Consider the following 16,006-nt stretch of genomic DNA (forward strand, 5'->3'; position numbering starts at 1 on the left):
TCTGCATTTCCACTTCTGCAATCGCTCTCGCCAAACAGGAAGTGACCTTTCTGCGCGATACGGCCAGAGTGTGGGAGGCAGTACTTGCTGTTACCCAGAATTCCGTGGTGCGAGCTGAAACGGCAGAAAGGCAGGAAGCGTGACCCGGGTGGGATAACGGATCCCATCCATTTCCTGTACTGCTTACCCTCACAAGCGTCGCGGGCATGCCGGAGTATATTCAAAATATGTTCAGGCGTGAGATGGGGTACACCCAGAACTGGTGGTCAGCCAATCGCAGCAGTCTGACAATCCTAAAACCAAATTTGTCCTGTAGTCTCATCCAGGCGTAAGGCAGAAGGGGTGATTATTTACATGAAGACTTGAAACCTCAAGATGGACAATCTATGACAACCAGAAAGTGTTCCCCACTTTCAAAGCGCAAGGTTTACAGGCAGCAGAGTCCACATCATGTTTGTTCTGATAAAAAAAAACCTCGTGGAGTATTGGGCCTCTTGACTATCTTCCTTCTTTCCGCTTTTCTCAGTCTTGGCATGGCATGTAGACTTTTTACAGTCTCCCCACCACGTTTGATCATTTAACACACTGGTGGAGCTAAAATCCATCCTAGCATTTGACCTCAGTCTACAGAAACTTTGTGGCACCTGTACAAAAAAGAATGACATTTTAAATTATGTTCCTTTATGTGTATTTTGGGTGACTTGCGGAAACGCTATGGAATGTCACGGTGAACGAATGACATTTAGGCTATTCTTATGACTGTACAACCATCTGTGCTGATTTTCTGTTAACTCTGGTCTCTTTCCCCCGTCCTGTCTTTTCTCCTGCACCGTTTCAGTTACATAACGAGACCGGCAGAGCGATTGTGGACCTCATTGCTGTTTTCGGCCCTTGGTCATGGCCGCGGTCAGTTTCAGCGTGCACATAATCCAGTGTGAGAGCTGCTTCTGTTCATCTTCCTGTTGAGAACAGCAATAACTGCCCCCAAATGGCAATTCTTAGCCGGCGGAGAAGCCGGCTTTGAACATCGCAGGACGTCTCCCTCCTGCCAAGTGCTTCCTCTTGACCACAGGAAAGAGCATCAATGCAGAACAATCTTGCGGTATGTCTTACGAGAAAATAACGTTGACTTGGAATCAAGTGCTCAACTAACTTCAATCACGTGCTGCCAAAAGAGAGAACCAAGCAAACATGACGTGCCTGCCATCCTCTGATCTTCCAATTTGAGTTTGTGTTTGACCTAATCAACAATTTGATCCTCTGCAGGGACGTCTGAAATGGTTCTGACTTCCTTGTTTTAAAACAGAGTCTACTCTGTATTACAAGAGTCGTGAGTGCATATAAACATACGTGACACAGCATCACTCAGCTGGATCACAGATGATGTTTTTCGAGTTAATAATGTTCAGTATTAATGGACATGTTACAGACTGATATCTGTTTCATCGGTGTAGACTAGATTACCTTTTCTCATCTTGTTTACAATTAGCACTCTGGCTACTGGTTTCATTTCCCTCTCTCTCCTCAAGAAACTTTATTCTGTTTGACTGATCGATTCTGATCCTCAGAAAACATCATATACAATACCAAGAAACCAAAGCGGAAGCTTAAAAACTCCACTGCGACACAGTAAAACTGTTTGGCTATAAAAAGGATACAGATCCTCTAAACTGCTTGACCTAACAGATGAACAGGACAAAAGAATAAGTAAATAATGATTAAACAAATCAGATCCATTATTGAATCAATATGAATGTTTCAAGATTTTTTTTGGAAGAGTATGAAACGCTTTTGGGTTCATAGTTTGTGGTATTTTTACTCCTTTTATTATAGGCAATTATAAGCAGTTTTAGGATGATGTCAAATTGTCACAGTTTTTGTTATTCGCGTGAAGACTCACAGTCCTGCTCCACCTAAATTGTAACCATACATGTACAGTATGTCGCTATGACTTAAGCATATCGGAGACTTCATCAAAATGAGCCAACAATGCAACAGAAGAGAAGCAATTGTTTGCCAAGTGCGTGTTTATGATCGATTAGGTCGACATTGCAAGCGAGAGGTGCTGAGCTGCTTTCAGTCGGCTCCCAAGGATTCGCCGCACGAGCGGCGAGGAATTTGCAAGGCTGCGCATCAGCAACATTAACACACCACATTCTGTCACGTTGTTCTTGCACTTTTATTTGTCCTCACATAGTTCCTGCAGCTATCTCACTTGCTGTCCAAACGGGGACAAAGGGTCGCAGGGGCCACAGGAGCAGGTGATGATGATTTTGGAGGTTGAAAGTGTGAAACTGTTTTACAGGTTTAGTTGTTACTTTCATAAAGGAGTTGAACCTGTAATTCTTCTGTTTTTTTTTTTTATGCACACTTCTATCGATTGGTAGCCATACTTCTAATTAAGTACATAGTGTGAGTACTTTTGTCTTAAAAGTGTTGTCTCACACTGCAGGCCCAAAGAATCTGAATTCCAGGACGTCTGGAATTCAAATTTCCTTGCATAGCGGAAATGACCCGAGCCAACAAGAGCAGCGAGGCGACTGAGGACACAGGAAGAATCTTGAAGCAGGTCAAAGCGCCAAGCGACATGTGAACTTGCAAACTGGGTGCAGCCCGACACATAAAAGCACCTTCATCGCTTATCAGCAAGGTAAATGCTTAACTGTAGTTTACAACTTTGTATTATGTCATGCGGAACAAACGACATTTCTGTGTGGGCAGAGCCGGACGAACCAATGTGGAGCCCCAGGAGTCCATCTTAAATGTTAGTAGTCATTGTTAGTTTAAATAGATAAAAAAATACTAAAATAAATTCTATTGAAAATATTCGTCCCAATTTTGTGACTCCCCCTGGTGTCCGTGCGTTTTTGACTAATGGGCTACGCACCTCTACGGTGGAACTTAACATTCTCACTGTAAGGCTTGATGCCCAATTTGTAGTTTTTGTTAGCGCTGATCTTTTTGTACACGCTAACATCACAAAAACAAATGTGACATGTAATTTGAACGGAACACATGGGTGAGATGACACCCATGCGCACAAAACACAACTCCAGGTGTCGCCTTTACAGAAATAAGTGGGGCTCCTTATCATGACACATTTGTGGCAATTTGGAGGATTTGGTGCAGCTGGAGCCAAATTTTTCCTCTGTTTATCAGGTGTAAAGTGTATTCTCTTGGCCGCTGACGGGTTTCTGCCTGACTTAGTGTGTCGCCCACAAAAACTCACAAAGACAAGTAGGCTACATCATCTTGACTTGCTTCATTTTTACTAAAGTGACTTGAAACTTAAACGTGAGAAAGACTCGGGGCTTACTGATGTGAATTCCTCTTCTCTCTACATTTCATACGCAGTTTTGGGACGACAAATATAGCTGATACGCAAACTGAAGCACAGCAGCGACACATGCACACTAACACGTGCACGCGTGCGCACACAATATGTGGCTATTCACAATCCATTAGGCCAAGCCCATGTCCAGTTGCTGTGTGTTGTGGGAGGATTCATGGAAGAAAAATGCCTTAGAGCTGCTTCAAGTCTAAATTTATTTGTCCGCCAGAGGTAAGTAAACACGCACATTCAATTATTTGAACGCAGGAATATTATCATCCTTTTTACATCTTGCGCCACCAGATAGTGTACAGATCACTCCCTCTCAGCCTTTAACAGCCACGGCTGCGCGTGGCAAGTTGTTTCCTGCCCGCGGCGGCGTGGTGTAACTATGACAACATCAGCCTGATCACACCCCTGAAGTGGGAGCCCACCAAACGTGGCGGGAGCGTCAGTCACAACAGATCAACCTTCAGGGCTAAACGACAGAGAAAAAAAGTTCCTTCCGCCATGTAGGATGACACTCAAGGTCACGGTGCGTGTATGTGTGTGCTTGTCTTTGTGATGAGTGGGCGAGCAATGACACACACACGCATACACGCACACACACACAGTGACGGGCTTGTCAAATTATATTAACACAACTTTAACCTTAACCTCCATTTTGCTGTCAAGAATTTTGACCAGCATCGTGAGATTCATTTAGTTCATTTGTACTGGGAATGTGTACTGTATACGTGTGTTCATATCGTTGTGTTGTGTGTTAGTGAAGAAGCTGATCACTTAAGTATTCTTCCTCAGAGGTGGGAAGTAGCATGTACTTTTACTACTGTAATGAAATAGATTTTTCAGGTATCTGGACTTTAATTTTACTCCCAATATTTGAAAACATTCGGCTTTTGGATGCCCCTATTCTATCTTTGCTCACTGCTCACCATGCATACCACTACCCACATGCTCTGTTATTCCAGCTGTTTATTTGAAATCTTCATTCCCAAAGTCTCCACGACTTTTGAGTGAGCTTCTTTTCCATTTTCTCCCACCAAACAATTGGAACACTGCAATAAATAATCAAACTCAGCTCATTCCTTTTCAAATCATTTTTTTTTTAAAGTTGGGGGAGAATACTGGACATACAATAAGTGGTGCATCTGTTTTTGGCGCGTTTGAAACCTTTTATTCACCACCAAAAGCCATGATGTCAGATTCTTTCTCTCTCTCTTTCTTCTGTGTTTGTGCTGCGTGGTCTGTACAAGGGAGGGGGGGGAGGGGGCATCACAGCAAGGAAGTGATTCAGCTAGCCTCCAAAGCGGTCAGCAGAGTGCAGAGGGCGCCACCTCTTGGAGCAGGGCCATCATGGCAAGCCACATGCTAGTAAAATTCCATTCCCATTGAGCATGAACACAAGAGGGCCGCAGTGAAATTATTTGACAAGATCCAAAAGAATAGCGCTCTTGTGCGCTCAACAATAGGGAGACGGTCTTTTGTTGTCTCTGCTGTCCGGGTGTTCGCAACTCACCGATACTGACTCCGCCTTTTCTAAGTGACCCTCCAGTGCATCAACCAGGAGGCACGCCTACTAACATTCCCGAATATATTAAAGCGAGCAGTTCTCCATTACTGGCGCCGAAAGCTTTTAAAAGCCGCCATCTTCCTCCCAGGGGCCTTCGCTGCATAAATCCAAGGAGCTTACTTCCAGAATAATATGGTGATGTCATACCTCAGGTTACGTAATCACCCCCGTGAGCTTCATGGTATATGTTATGAAAACATTTACAAGGCCAGAGTGTATTTTGCTTCATTTAAACTAGACCAAAATAGACAGATTTAGATATTCAACATACATGGTGCAATTTCTCAACACTATGAAAAGAATTGATACATCGTTGTAACCAATAACGTGCATATAAACAGTAACATACACCCGAAACACTATTGCTAGTATTATGCATATTTATATACCTCACAGTTTTCAATCACTGTTCAATTGTGAATGCAGAATGTGACTACATGATTATTTACATAATACTGTATTGTATTACATATATGCTGTATCATGCATCTCAACTGTTTTATACACACCTCTGATGTTTTATAATTCATCCTTATATCCACACATCCATTCATTTTCTTAGCCGCTTATCCTCGTAAGGGTCGCGGGGGGTGCCGGAGCCTATCCCAGCTGTCAACGGGCAGGAGGAAGGCTACACCCTGAGCTGGTTGCCAGCCAATCGCAGGGCACATGGAGACAGACAACAGTTGCACTCACAATCACACCTAGGGCCTAGTGTCCAATTAATGTTGTATGTTTTTGTGATCTGCGAGGAAACCGGAGTGCCCAGAAAAAAACCCATCCAGGTATGGGGTGAACATGCAAACTACACACAGGCGGAGATCAAGATTGAACCCTGGACCTCAGAACTGTGAGGCCAACGCTTTACAGCTGCGTCTGTTTTCTCCGGGCAATTCAGTTTCCTCTCACATCCCCAAAACATGCATGGTAGGTTAATTGAAGACCCCGAATTGCTTATAGGTGTGATTGTGAGTGCGACTGTTGTCTGTCTCCATGTGCCCTGCGACTGGCTGGCAACCAATCCCCGCAGTTTGCTGGGATAGGGTCCAGCACTTGTGAGGATAAGTGGGTCAGATAATAGATGGATAGATGACTGTAACATTAATGAACTAAACACATGATCATGCAAGCAAAATACATCATTAGCTTCACTTTTTAATTCTGTTTAAATTTAAATGCCATTCATCTACAATAAACAAACATACACGCAACACTTTTGTAGAACTCCCATGTTTCCTGTGAATTAATTATCACGGCAAAGGAAACTGATTTAGACTGATTTTTTGTAAGTAAAAAAGAGAGAAATGGGTATTGTATGTACACAAAAAGGTCTTAGCCTATGCAAAACGGGAGCAAATACACATTTATAATTTTGTTCAGTATCTTCTTCTTCTTTTCCTTTCGGCTTGTCCCGTTAGGGGTCGCCACAGGGTGTCATCTTTTGCCATCTTAGCCTATCTCCTGCATCTTCCTCTCTAACCCCAACTGCCCTCATGTCTTCCCTCACCACATCCATAAACCTTCTCTTTGGTCTTCCTCTCGCTCTTTTGCCTGGGAGCTCCATCCTCAGCATCCTTCAACCAATATACTCACTCTCTCGCCTCTGAACATGTCCAAACCATCGAAGTCTGCTCTCTCGAATCTTGTCTCCAAAACATCCAGCTTTGGCTGTCCCTCTTAATGAGCTCATTTCTAATCCTATCCAACCTGGTCACTCCGAGCGAGAACCTCAACATCTTCATTTCTGCCACCTCCAGTTCAGCTTCCTGTTGTTTCTTCAGTGCCACCGTCTCTAATCCGTACATCATGGCCGGCCTCACCACTGTTTTGTAAACTTTGCCCTTCATCCTAGCAGACACTCAAACTCACATAGACAATTTTGTTCAGTATATATGAGCAAAAAAGGGTGTCAATGTCATGTAGTTCCGGATAACATTGAGAACCACTTGCCAATTTCATCTCTCGACTCCAAAATCACAAAAGTTATGGAATTCTTTTCCGTGTAGAGTTTGACAAACTTGCCCCATCTTGTAGTGTGATACCATCTTCTCCCAAATACCTGATGTTTAACACACACTGCAGTCCACTTTCACTGCAGTTGTATCTACAAGAGCACATGCAACCAGAGAATGTCACAAAAAGATAGATATCATCATTACAGACTACATCAACGTCTGTACTGACAAGAAAAAGCCAACCCAGATAAACAAAATCAAGTCTAGTGAGTAGTTGAAATAACAGAGGAATGTCACAGAACTGCGTATTCACTACATTATGATATTGACGAACTATTATTAAAAACATGACAAAAATATAACGCATTTATATAAAATACATCATACCCACCAGAGTGACTTGTTTTTACTTGAATTACGCTCAACATGAGTGGCGCTAATGTACTTCAACGCCATTTTGGGAGGCAACATTAAAACCGAGGAAGAATCTCGCTAATCGATTTCCGTTTCCTGCAGCGGCTTCCAGACGACAGCACCACCACCTGGCTGTCAGTTCACATAGCGCCCTCCCGTGAAACCAACATGGCAGCTCCGGTGCGGACAACATTTCAGTTTTTGGACTTTTGCTATAGAAGTGACAAAGTACAGGTATTTGCAACACTCCCACATTCGATTTAGATGCACATATCTTAACGAAGAAGAAGATCTTAACGAACTTCTCGTTTTACTTGTATTTCGTTGTCATTACACATGTCATAAATCCATGAACACGAAATGAAATGCAAATTACATTAACAACCTAAATTTGATATGATAGCGTTTTCATCTTTTTTCACCAATCAATCCACAGTATTGTCTTCATTTCATAACACAAATCTTGGTTGCACAGTTTAAAGCGTCTGTGTTTGTTGTAAGGGTTTATCCAATCAGATTCGACTATTTGTGTCTTACCGTGTCAATATAATCTGCCCAGGGCCTTCACAACCAGTTGTGTTGGCCGATGTTGCTTGAACTATATTAGCAATGGGAGCCAACGTGCCATGATATGAGCCGCTTATCCTCACAAGGGTTGCGGCAGTACTGAAGCCTATCCCAGCTAACTGGGGGCAGGAGGTGAGGTACTGAGCTGGTTGGCAGCCAATCACTTGGCACATAAAAACAAGCAAGCATTTGTGTTCACAATCACACCTACGGGTAGTTTAGATTCCCGAATGAATAATTTTCTTTAATTGGCCTGGTAACGTCACTGTTTTCCTTCCTCTGATTGGTTGGTCAGAGCGTGCCAAGTTTGACGAGCAAAACAACAGCGGTTGTCACTTGGAGCTGCATTTTCCTATTGTTGCAAAACCGTATAGCATAATATGCTTGTAGAAGATGACTTCCGGCATTTGCATAATTGTGATATGAATGAATAGTAGTGCAAATATGTCAGTGGAAATTTACCCAGTTTTGCAAATGAAGTCCAGGATGCAGCACGTTGAGACGTTTCAGATGGAGTGACCTGACGATGATACGCCTTGGTGATCAAGCGCTGGAAAAAGTACTCACACTCACTACTTACCGGTAAGTACAGGTACACACGTGGGTAAGAAGAAGTAGAAGTAGTGATGCAAGTTTTTTACTCAAAAAAAAAAAAAAATACTTTGAAAGGTACACGAGTGTAAAATGTACAAATCAATCTGTTTGCAAGTGTTGGAAAGTAAAATGTTGTCTGGAAAATTAATACTTAACTTTAATACCTGAATATCAAATATACTGTAATGAAGTATTTGGACTTTACTTCCCACCAGTGGCATTCCAAGTCTGGAATGGAAGCAACAGAGCAAGAGGGCTCCTCATCGTCCTCGTCATCCTCCTCTTCTTCCGTGGCTGAGGTCGATCACGCCGAAGACCCCCCAGCCTCCGTCAGGTCCAAATGCGTTGGACTCCTGTCCTCCGCCCTCCGCCTTGGGGCGCTCGACACCACCAAAGCCACGGAGCTGGCCGCGCGGGTCGAGGGCCACGTCCGCCGCATCCACGCATCCGATCTGGTTAAATACAAAGCCTGCGTGAGGAGCAAAGTGGCCAACTTGAGGAATCCAAAAAACGGCCACCTGCGTCGGGGCCTGGCGAGCGGCTCCCTGACTCCCGAGGCCTTCGCCCACATGACGGCGGAGGAAATGGCCTGCGCCGAGCTCCGGGAACTGAGGGAGGAGTACTCGTCTCGCAGTGTGACCGAGCGGCAGCTTCCTCGTGGCCCAGAGGGGACGGCGACCCGCCAGCTCCGCTGCCGGCGATGCGGCGGCCAAGACTGCACGGTGACGCAGGTGAACAGAGGGGTGCTCTTCCTGCCGGCGTGGACGCGGCAGGGAGGCCCCGATGACCCGGCCGTGACCTTTGTGACGTGCAGCCGCTGTGGCCAGCAGTGGTACCACAGTGGCTGGGTCTGCCTCTGAATTTTTTTTTTTTTTCAGATCCAGCTTCTCTTCGACAAGTGGTCCTAAACTCTATTTAGGGCTGTGAGACCCACTGCATTGTTTGCAAGTCATTTGTGTTTGCGTGCAGACACATACACGTATATGTGTGTGTGTGTGTGTGTGTATATATATATATATATATATATATATATATATATATATATATATATATATATATATATGACCCCGATGACGACTAGTCCCCGCCAGATCGTTGAGCTTCATGCCCCGTTCGAGTACTCCCGTATCCCTGATCGACAACCCGTGTGTACCGACCTCCGCCTGTTCTCCGACCGACCCCGTAAGCCTGACTCCTTTGACACTTCTGCCTGCTTTGATCGTTCTCCCGTGTACCGACTCCTGCCTGGCCGCTCACCTACTCTCTTCGCCCGACGTCCCAACTACCGCTGCTGCACCTGACTGCCTGACCACGGAATAATAAACGTTTCTCCCCGAACTACCTTGCATCTTCCGAGCCTTGCATTTGGGTCCTACTCCTATTCCGATGGGTCGTGACGAATAGAGGCATTTATGTGACATGGATTTTTGATTGTGTGCAAACTCTAAACATGGTGTCAACATTTTGGTGACAAATTATTTGTGTTGTTGCAGACCACACTAATTACAAAAATCCAAGCAGAATATTAGTTTTTGTAAATTTGCCACTGTTGAACATTTGAAGTACAGGAAATTTCATATATGCCGCCATCTTTTTTGTCGTTTGTTATCCTCTGTGTTGAAATTGCTTTTCTGCCATCTTGTGGCTTTAATAGGATAATTACAAATCCTTTTTCACTACTCTTATTTGATATCTATTGCTGTATATATATATAAAAAAAAAAAGTTTATTTCGGCTTGTCCCTTTCCGGGTCGCCACAGCGTGTCATCTCAGATGAACGGGCATATATGTTTGGCACAATTTTTACGCCGGATGCCCTTCCTGATGCAACCCTACTCATGATTGAATAAATTGTACATGATTTCAGGAAGATGAATTATTGTATTAGATATATATAAAGAGACCTTATCTATGTATGATTTGGCTTATTTGTCCATTTTAGAACTCAAATGTGGCCTTTAGCACAAATGTTGGCGCAGCCCTCAATGAAGCTGTCGTGCGCGGGAGGATGATGGCATGCCACACAAAACCTCTTGCAAGACAACTTGATCCAAAATGAGAACGTTGCAACTGAGAATGAAAAAAATGAATAAATCAAAGCCGAGATGCATCATGTGATCAGGCATGCGACGCCAACGAAAATGAGCATGCGAATCTTTCAACGTGAAAGCCTGAGGTCCTTCTTGGCAACACACACACACACACACACACACACACACACACAATCTATGACTAGTAACTAAGAAGTCTGTCCTTTTGTAACCTTTTTTGTTATCGTGCCAGCATTACTAAGTATCCTCATATTTGCTGAAAACTGCAAAATAAATGTTATTACTTCTTCATTAATCTAACTTGTATGTGTGATATGGAATTAAGCCTTCATTGTGAGTTTTTATTAGCATTTTTCCAAGAAGACATGTATTGAGGCAGTGATTATTTTGCTTCTAGTGGACGCTACACAACTTCCATCCATCCATCCATTTTCTTTTACCACTTATCCTCACGAGGATCGCGGGGAGTGCCGGAACCTATCCCAGCTGTCAACGGGCAGGAGGCAGGGTACCCCTTGAACTGGTTGCCAGCCAATCGCAGGGCATATGGAGACAAACAGCCGCACTCACAATCACACCTAGGGCCAATTTTGTTGTCTCTGGCTTTTCAACCAGCTTCATCAGAAGAAAATTAAAGTAAGCGACCATTAAAACTAATGTTGTTTTTCAAATCTGAGCGGATCCACATCAATAACCTTCAGATGGTGAGCCAATGGCATCTGGCTTGTACCCTTTGGCTATTTGCGGGTTGAAAAAATGAAAAAGAATCTCACCCTTTCAGTCAGATGACAGTGAACCATCAGTGCCGCATGGATGTCAGGATAAATGTATGAAATTGCAAATCTTTACACTGGATTCCTATCAGTTCAATAATAGATTGGAATTTAATTGATTACATTTGGGCATGGTGACTCAGCTAGTAAAGCGTGAAACTCACAGTTCTAAGGACCCGGGTTAGATCCCGGCCCCGCCTGTGTGGAGTTTGCATGTTCTCCCCGTGCCTGCCTGGGTTTCCTCTGGGGACTCCGGTTTCCTCCCATGTCTCAAAAACATGCAACATTAATTGGACACTCTAAATTACCCCTAGGTGTGAGTGTGGCTGTTTGTCTCGATGTGCCCTGCGATTGGCTGGCAACCAGCTCAGGGTGTACCCTGCCTCCTGCCCGTTGACAGCTGGGATGGGCTCCAGAACTCCCCGTGACCCTCGTGTGGATAAGCGGTAAAGAAAACGGATGTATGGATGGATGATTACATTTGGGGCAGCACAGTGGGGCAACTGGTTGGAGGGTTGGCCTCACAGTTCTGCGGTCCAGGGTTCAATCCCAGCCCCGCCTGTGTAGCGTTTGCATGTTCTCCCAGTGCCTGCGTGATTTTTCTCCGGACACTCCGGTTTCCTCCCACATCCCAAAAACTGCATTAATTAGGAGTCTCGAAATTTCCCTTAGGTTAGATTGTGAGTGTGGCAGTTGTGTCTCCATGTACCCTGCCTTCTGTCCGAAGATAGCTGAGATATACTCCAGCACTCCCACAGCCCTTGTGAGGATAAGCATCTGAGGAAATGGATGGATGATTACATTTGATCAAAAATGAATGGAATCTTGTTTTTCATGACTGATTTGCTTCCTGTATGATGGTGCTATGGAAATAAATGTGGCTCTTGGGCTATAGAAGGCTTGAAAAGATGCATTTTTTTTAAATCTATGACACACATCAGCACTAGAGAAAGGTGCAAACCAGAGAAAAGTCACATTCAAGTCAAACTTGCATGCCTTATTCCGCCTCCAACAGCTCCCACGACAAGCTGTTCTTCACAGTAAATTGGCATGTGAGATCCACACAAAGGCTCTTTTTTTGTTTTCCAAGGGCTAAAACAGTAAAGTGAGGCAACTTTCACATGACGAGTGGAGGCGTGACCCAAACAGGGTTCTTTATTTTCCTTCATTATCTGTTTTTTTATCCAAAGGGCTCTTACGACTGTCCTCTGTCCTGTTGCCGCCATTGCACGCACTCCAGGCCACCTTAGCGGCGCCAGTGGCCTGACTGGCAGGACACGGCGCAACAAGTCACCGTACAAGGTAGTTCTCCATTCAATGATTGATATGTTACATTTTCACCCTTACATATGACTCAAAAAAGATTTTCTGTTGTTGGACTGGGGCAAAAGATAAATGGAATTTGAAAATCTGAATGTGCGTTGATGGCAGGTACGTCACCAGTGTTGGGAAGATGACTTTGGTTACGATCACAAGTTAACCTGTTGAAAATGTAATCGTAGTTTAACTATTTCACTCTCTAAAAGTAATGGAACTGAATACATTTAATGAGACTTTGTTGACTTTTCTTAGTTTGAAGTAAGACCAATGGACCCTGGAATGTTTCCTGTAGAGGCTCAAAAGTCTTTCACTGCCATGTGGAAGGCTCAGACACACCCCTTTAAATGTCCCATCCATCCATCCATCCATCCATCCATCCATCCATCCATCCATCCATCCATCCATCCATCCATCCATCCATCCATCCATCCATCCATCCATCCATCCATCCATCCATCCATCCATCCATTTTCTTTGCCGCTTATACTCACGAGGGTCGAGGGACTGCCGGAGCCTATCCCAGCTGTTAACAGGCTGGTGGCAGAGTACCCCCTGAACTGGTTGCCAGCCAATCGCAGGGCACATAGAGACAAACGCCGCACTCACAAACACACTTGGGGACAATTTAGTGTCCAATTAATGTTGCATGTTTTTGGGATGTGGGAGGAAACCGGAGTGCCCGGAGGAAACCCACGCAGACACGGGGAGAACATACAAACTCCACACAGACTGGTCCAGGATTGAACCCGAGACATCAGAACTGTGAGGCCAACGCTTTACCAGCTGAGCCACTGTGGCCCCCTGTTTTATTTCCACCACCATATAGTGACTATCTTCCATTGACTTCTTATAAAAATGTAGATTTCGTTTAGAAAACACCTTGGTTTCATCACCTGAGGGTTCAAAAAAGGCCCCTTTGACAGCTACTTCTGTTTGACCCACTGTGTATCAGCTCTATCCATATTTGGCCAAGACTAGCTCCTTTCCTCTGATTGGTTGGTAGCACACATTTATTGTGTCAACAACATAAACTCAGGAGCAGAGAAGTAGGCGGAGAGCTTCCCTAGTGACGTTGATAAGCTTTAGAAAATAATCGAGTTACAAACTTGGTGATCCAAATTTGTCAGGTATTGCTGTGTCGACGTTTGACTTAGGTCACTCGTAATGCTGTTTTCGATTGACTTTGTGATCTTTTGCATCTGCAGCGACAGTAAACCATGACTTCCAAGTCAGCTTTGCTCAAGGTCATTCTCTTGGGCGATGGCGGGGTGGGCAAGTCGTCCCTCATGAACCGCTACGTCCGCGATAGGTTCGACTGCAAGCTCTTCCACACCATCGGTGTGGAGTTCCTTAACAAGGAGCTGGAGGTGGACGGCCAAAGCGTCACGCTGCAGATCTGGGACACGGCGGGCCAGGAGCGCTTCCGGAGCCTGCGCACGCCCTTCTACCGTGGCTCCGACGGCTGCTTGCTCACGTTCAGTGTGGACGACGCCCACAGCTTCCGCAACCTGGCCAATTGGAAGAAAGAGTTTGTCTACTACGCCGACCTCAAAGAGCCCCACGCTTTCCCCTTTGTGGTGCTGGGAAACAAAGTGGACGTGGACGAGCGGCAGGTGTCGGCTGAGGAGGCGCGGCGGTGGTGCAGCGACAACGGCGGACTCGCTTACTTCGAGACCAGCGCCAAGGAGGCCACCAACGTGGCGTCAGCCTTCGAGGAGGCAGTTCATCAGATCCTCGCGCTGGACGAGCTCGACGAGGACCTCGTCCGCGCCGACACGGTGGACCTCAGCAGTAAGCGCGGCTCGGATCCCGGCTGCTGCTGAAGTCAAATTAGAATGGAGCTCTCCAGAACTACCCACCTGCCCATCATGGCTGTGGCAAGCTTTTAACTATGAGACGTTGGGACGGTCGGAACTGGCCCCTGTGCAGAGCCTGAAGCACATTTGAATTTGAGTAGGAACGCAACAATATTGTATGTCGGTTCTCCATAGTAAGCTCGGATATGCAGACACTGATACAACTTTTCCAGGCTGACATGCACATTCCGATATTTCTGGAAGGTTAGAGTCAGGTTAGGCGTGTGGAGATTGTTACAGTAAAAAAGGTAAACACGTATCAAGGACTTGGGGAGCCAACTGCAAATCACGCTCTGCAAAACGGTAGTACGGGCCCTCCGCCAAGTGGCGAAGTTCTCCGGTCCCGTCAGCATCTCCGCTCGTGTCAATGGAAGCAATGATGTGATAGTGTATCACTTCAGTTGCCCTAAAACGTGGGCGGGAATCAAGTATTCCATTAGTAAACCAGCCTAAAATGTCTACTTATGCCATATTGGGTTCATTTTTGATGCATGGAATAAGTGCTATAAGTGCTACTGGATTGGATTGGCTCTTTTTAAGTGTGGCATACTTTTGCCAGCTCTCACCAACAATTAGTTAAATGCTCTCTTTCTACACAATAAGTTGATGATGGAAATTATCCAATGCTAAATGAAAAAACTTGTGTGCTGTGTATTGCAATTTCCATGGGGGCAAAGTGTAACACTTAAGATTGACCAGCAGTAGGCGCCAAGTGGCTAAACTCTTTTATGTAGTTTTTTTTTTTTTTTTAAGTTCTTAGCATATGTGGCAGTACGGTGACAAAATTAGTTAAAGCGTTGGCCTCACAGGCCTCTGAGGACCGGGATTTGAATCTCAGCGATGGCTGTGTGGAGTTTTCATGTCCACTCCGGTTTCCTCCCACATCCCAAAAACATCCATTCAATGGAGATTGTAAATTCCCCCAGGTGTGATTGTGAGCGCGACTGTTGTTTGTCACTATGTGTGCTGCAGGTTGCACCCCGCCTCCTGCCCGATGACAGCTGGGATTGGCTCCAGCACTCCCCCGGGTCGCGACCATTGTGAGGATAAGGGGCTCAGAAAATGGATTGGTGTATGAATGGATAGATGGATTACTATATGTCTCATTTCACAATTTGAGGACACTTTCTCCCTGTCCCCCACTCATGACACTTAAAATATCTACAAAGTACAAAAAATATAAAGCTGTGTGTAAATTCTACATCAAAATTATGCTTCTTTTGGCTTGTCCCATTGGGGTCGCCACAGATGAATGCTCATATTTGTTTGGCACAACTCATGACCCCTGGTGTACCAAACCAATGCTCTAACAATTGAGCTATGGGGCCCCTGAACTCTACATCAAAACTAATACCTAAATATTTTTAAACATTAAATAGCTCTACCCCTTCAAGTAACTTTTTTTTTTTTTTTTTTTTTTAAAAAATACCACCCTCCTGGCGACCAACATACTTATGATACAAAACGGATTTAAAAAAAGTTTTAAATCAAGGTTTGGGGTGTAATTTTGTCATCACGTTGAAAGTTTGTCAGCGTATGGACACAGTAGTAATTATGCTCTTAATTTGTCTT

At 44.7% G+C, this 16,006-nt stretch overlaps 2 protein-coding genes across 9 annotated transcripts; both read left to right on the forward strand.

The window, feature by feature from the left end:
- The first annotated feature begins 846 nt into the window (after positions 1-846).
- LOC133504799 (transcription elongation factor A N-terminal and central domain-containing protein-like) lies at positions 847-10,785 on the forward strand. 8 transcript variants are annotated; one of them, XM_061827435.1, is made up of 6 exons: positions 2,115-2,261; positions 2,453-2,650; positions 3,466-3,562; positions 3,635-3,866; positions 7,376-8,422; positions 8,650-10,785. In XM_061827435.1, the coding sequence occupies exon 6, from the start codon at positions 8,668-8,670 to the stop codon at positions 9,292-9,294; it is 627 nt and encodes a 208-aa protein (XP_061683419.1). In that variant the 5' UTR covers positions 2,115-2,261; positions 2,453-2,650; positions 3,466-3,562; positions 3,635-3,866; positions 7,376-8,422; positions 8,650-8,667; the 3' UTR covers positions 9,295-10,785. The 8 variants fall into 8 exon arrangements, with proteins under 8 accessions (XP_061683405.1, XP_061683419.1, XP_061683396.1 ...); XM_061827412.1 differs by having other exon boundaries at positions 3,635-3,860; XM_061827440.1 differs by having other exon boundaries at positions 3,635-3,843.
- Positions 10,786-13,795: 3,010 nt separating this feature from the next.
- On the forward strand, positions 13,796-14,401 carry LOC133493862 (ras-related protein Rab-9A-like). Its single transcript, XM_061807781.1, has one exon. The coding sequence runs from the start codon at positions 13,796-13,798 to the stop codon at positions 14,399-14,401; it is 606 nt and encodes a 201-aa protein (XP_061663765.1).
- The last annotated feature ends 1,605 nt before the right edge of the window (positions 14,402-16,006 follow it).

This window comes from Syngnathoides biaculeatus, chromosome 2, assembly GCF_019802595.1.
Source record: "Syngnathoides biaculeatus isolate LvHL_M chromosome 2, ASM1980259v1, whole genome shotgun sequence".
Classification (NCBI taxonomy): domain Eukaryota; kingdom Metazoa; phylum Chordata; class Actinopteri; order Syngnathiformes; family Syngnathidae; genus Syngnathoides; species Syngnathoides biaculeatus.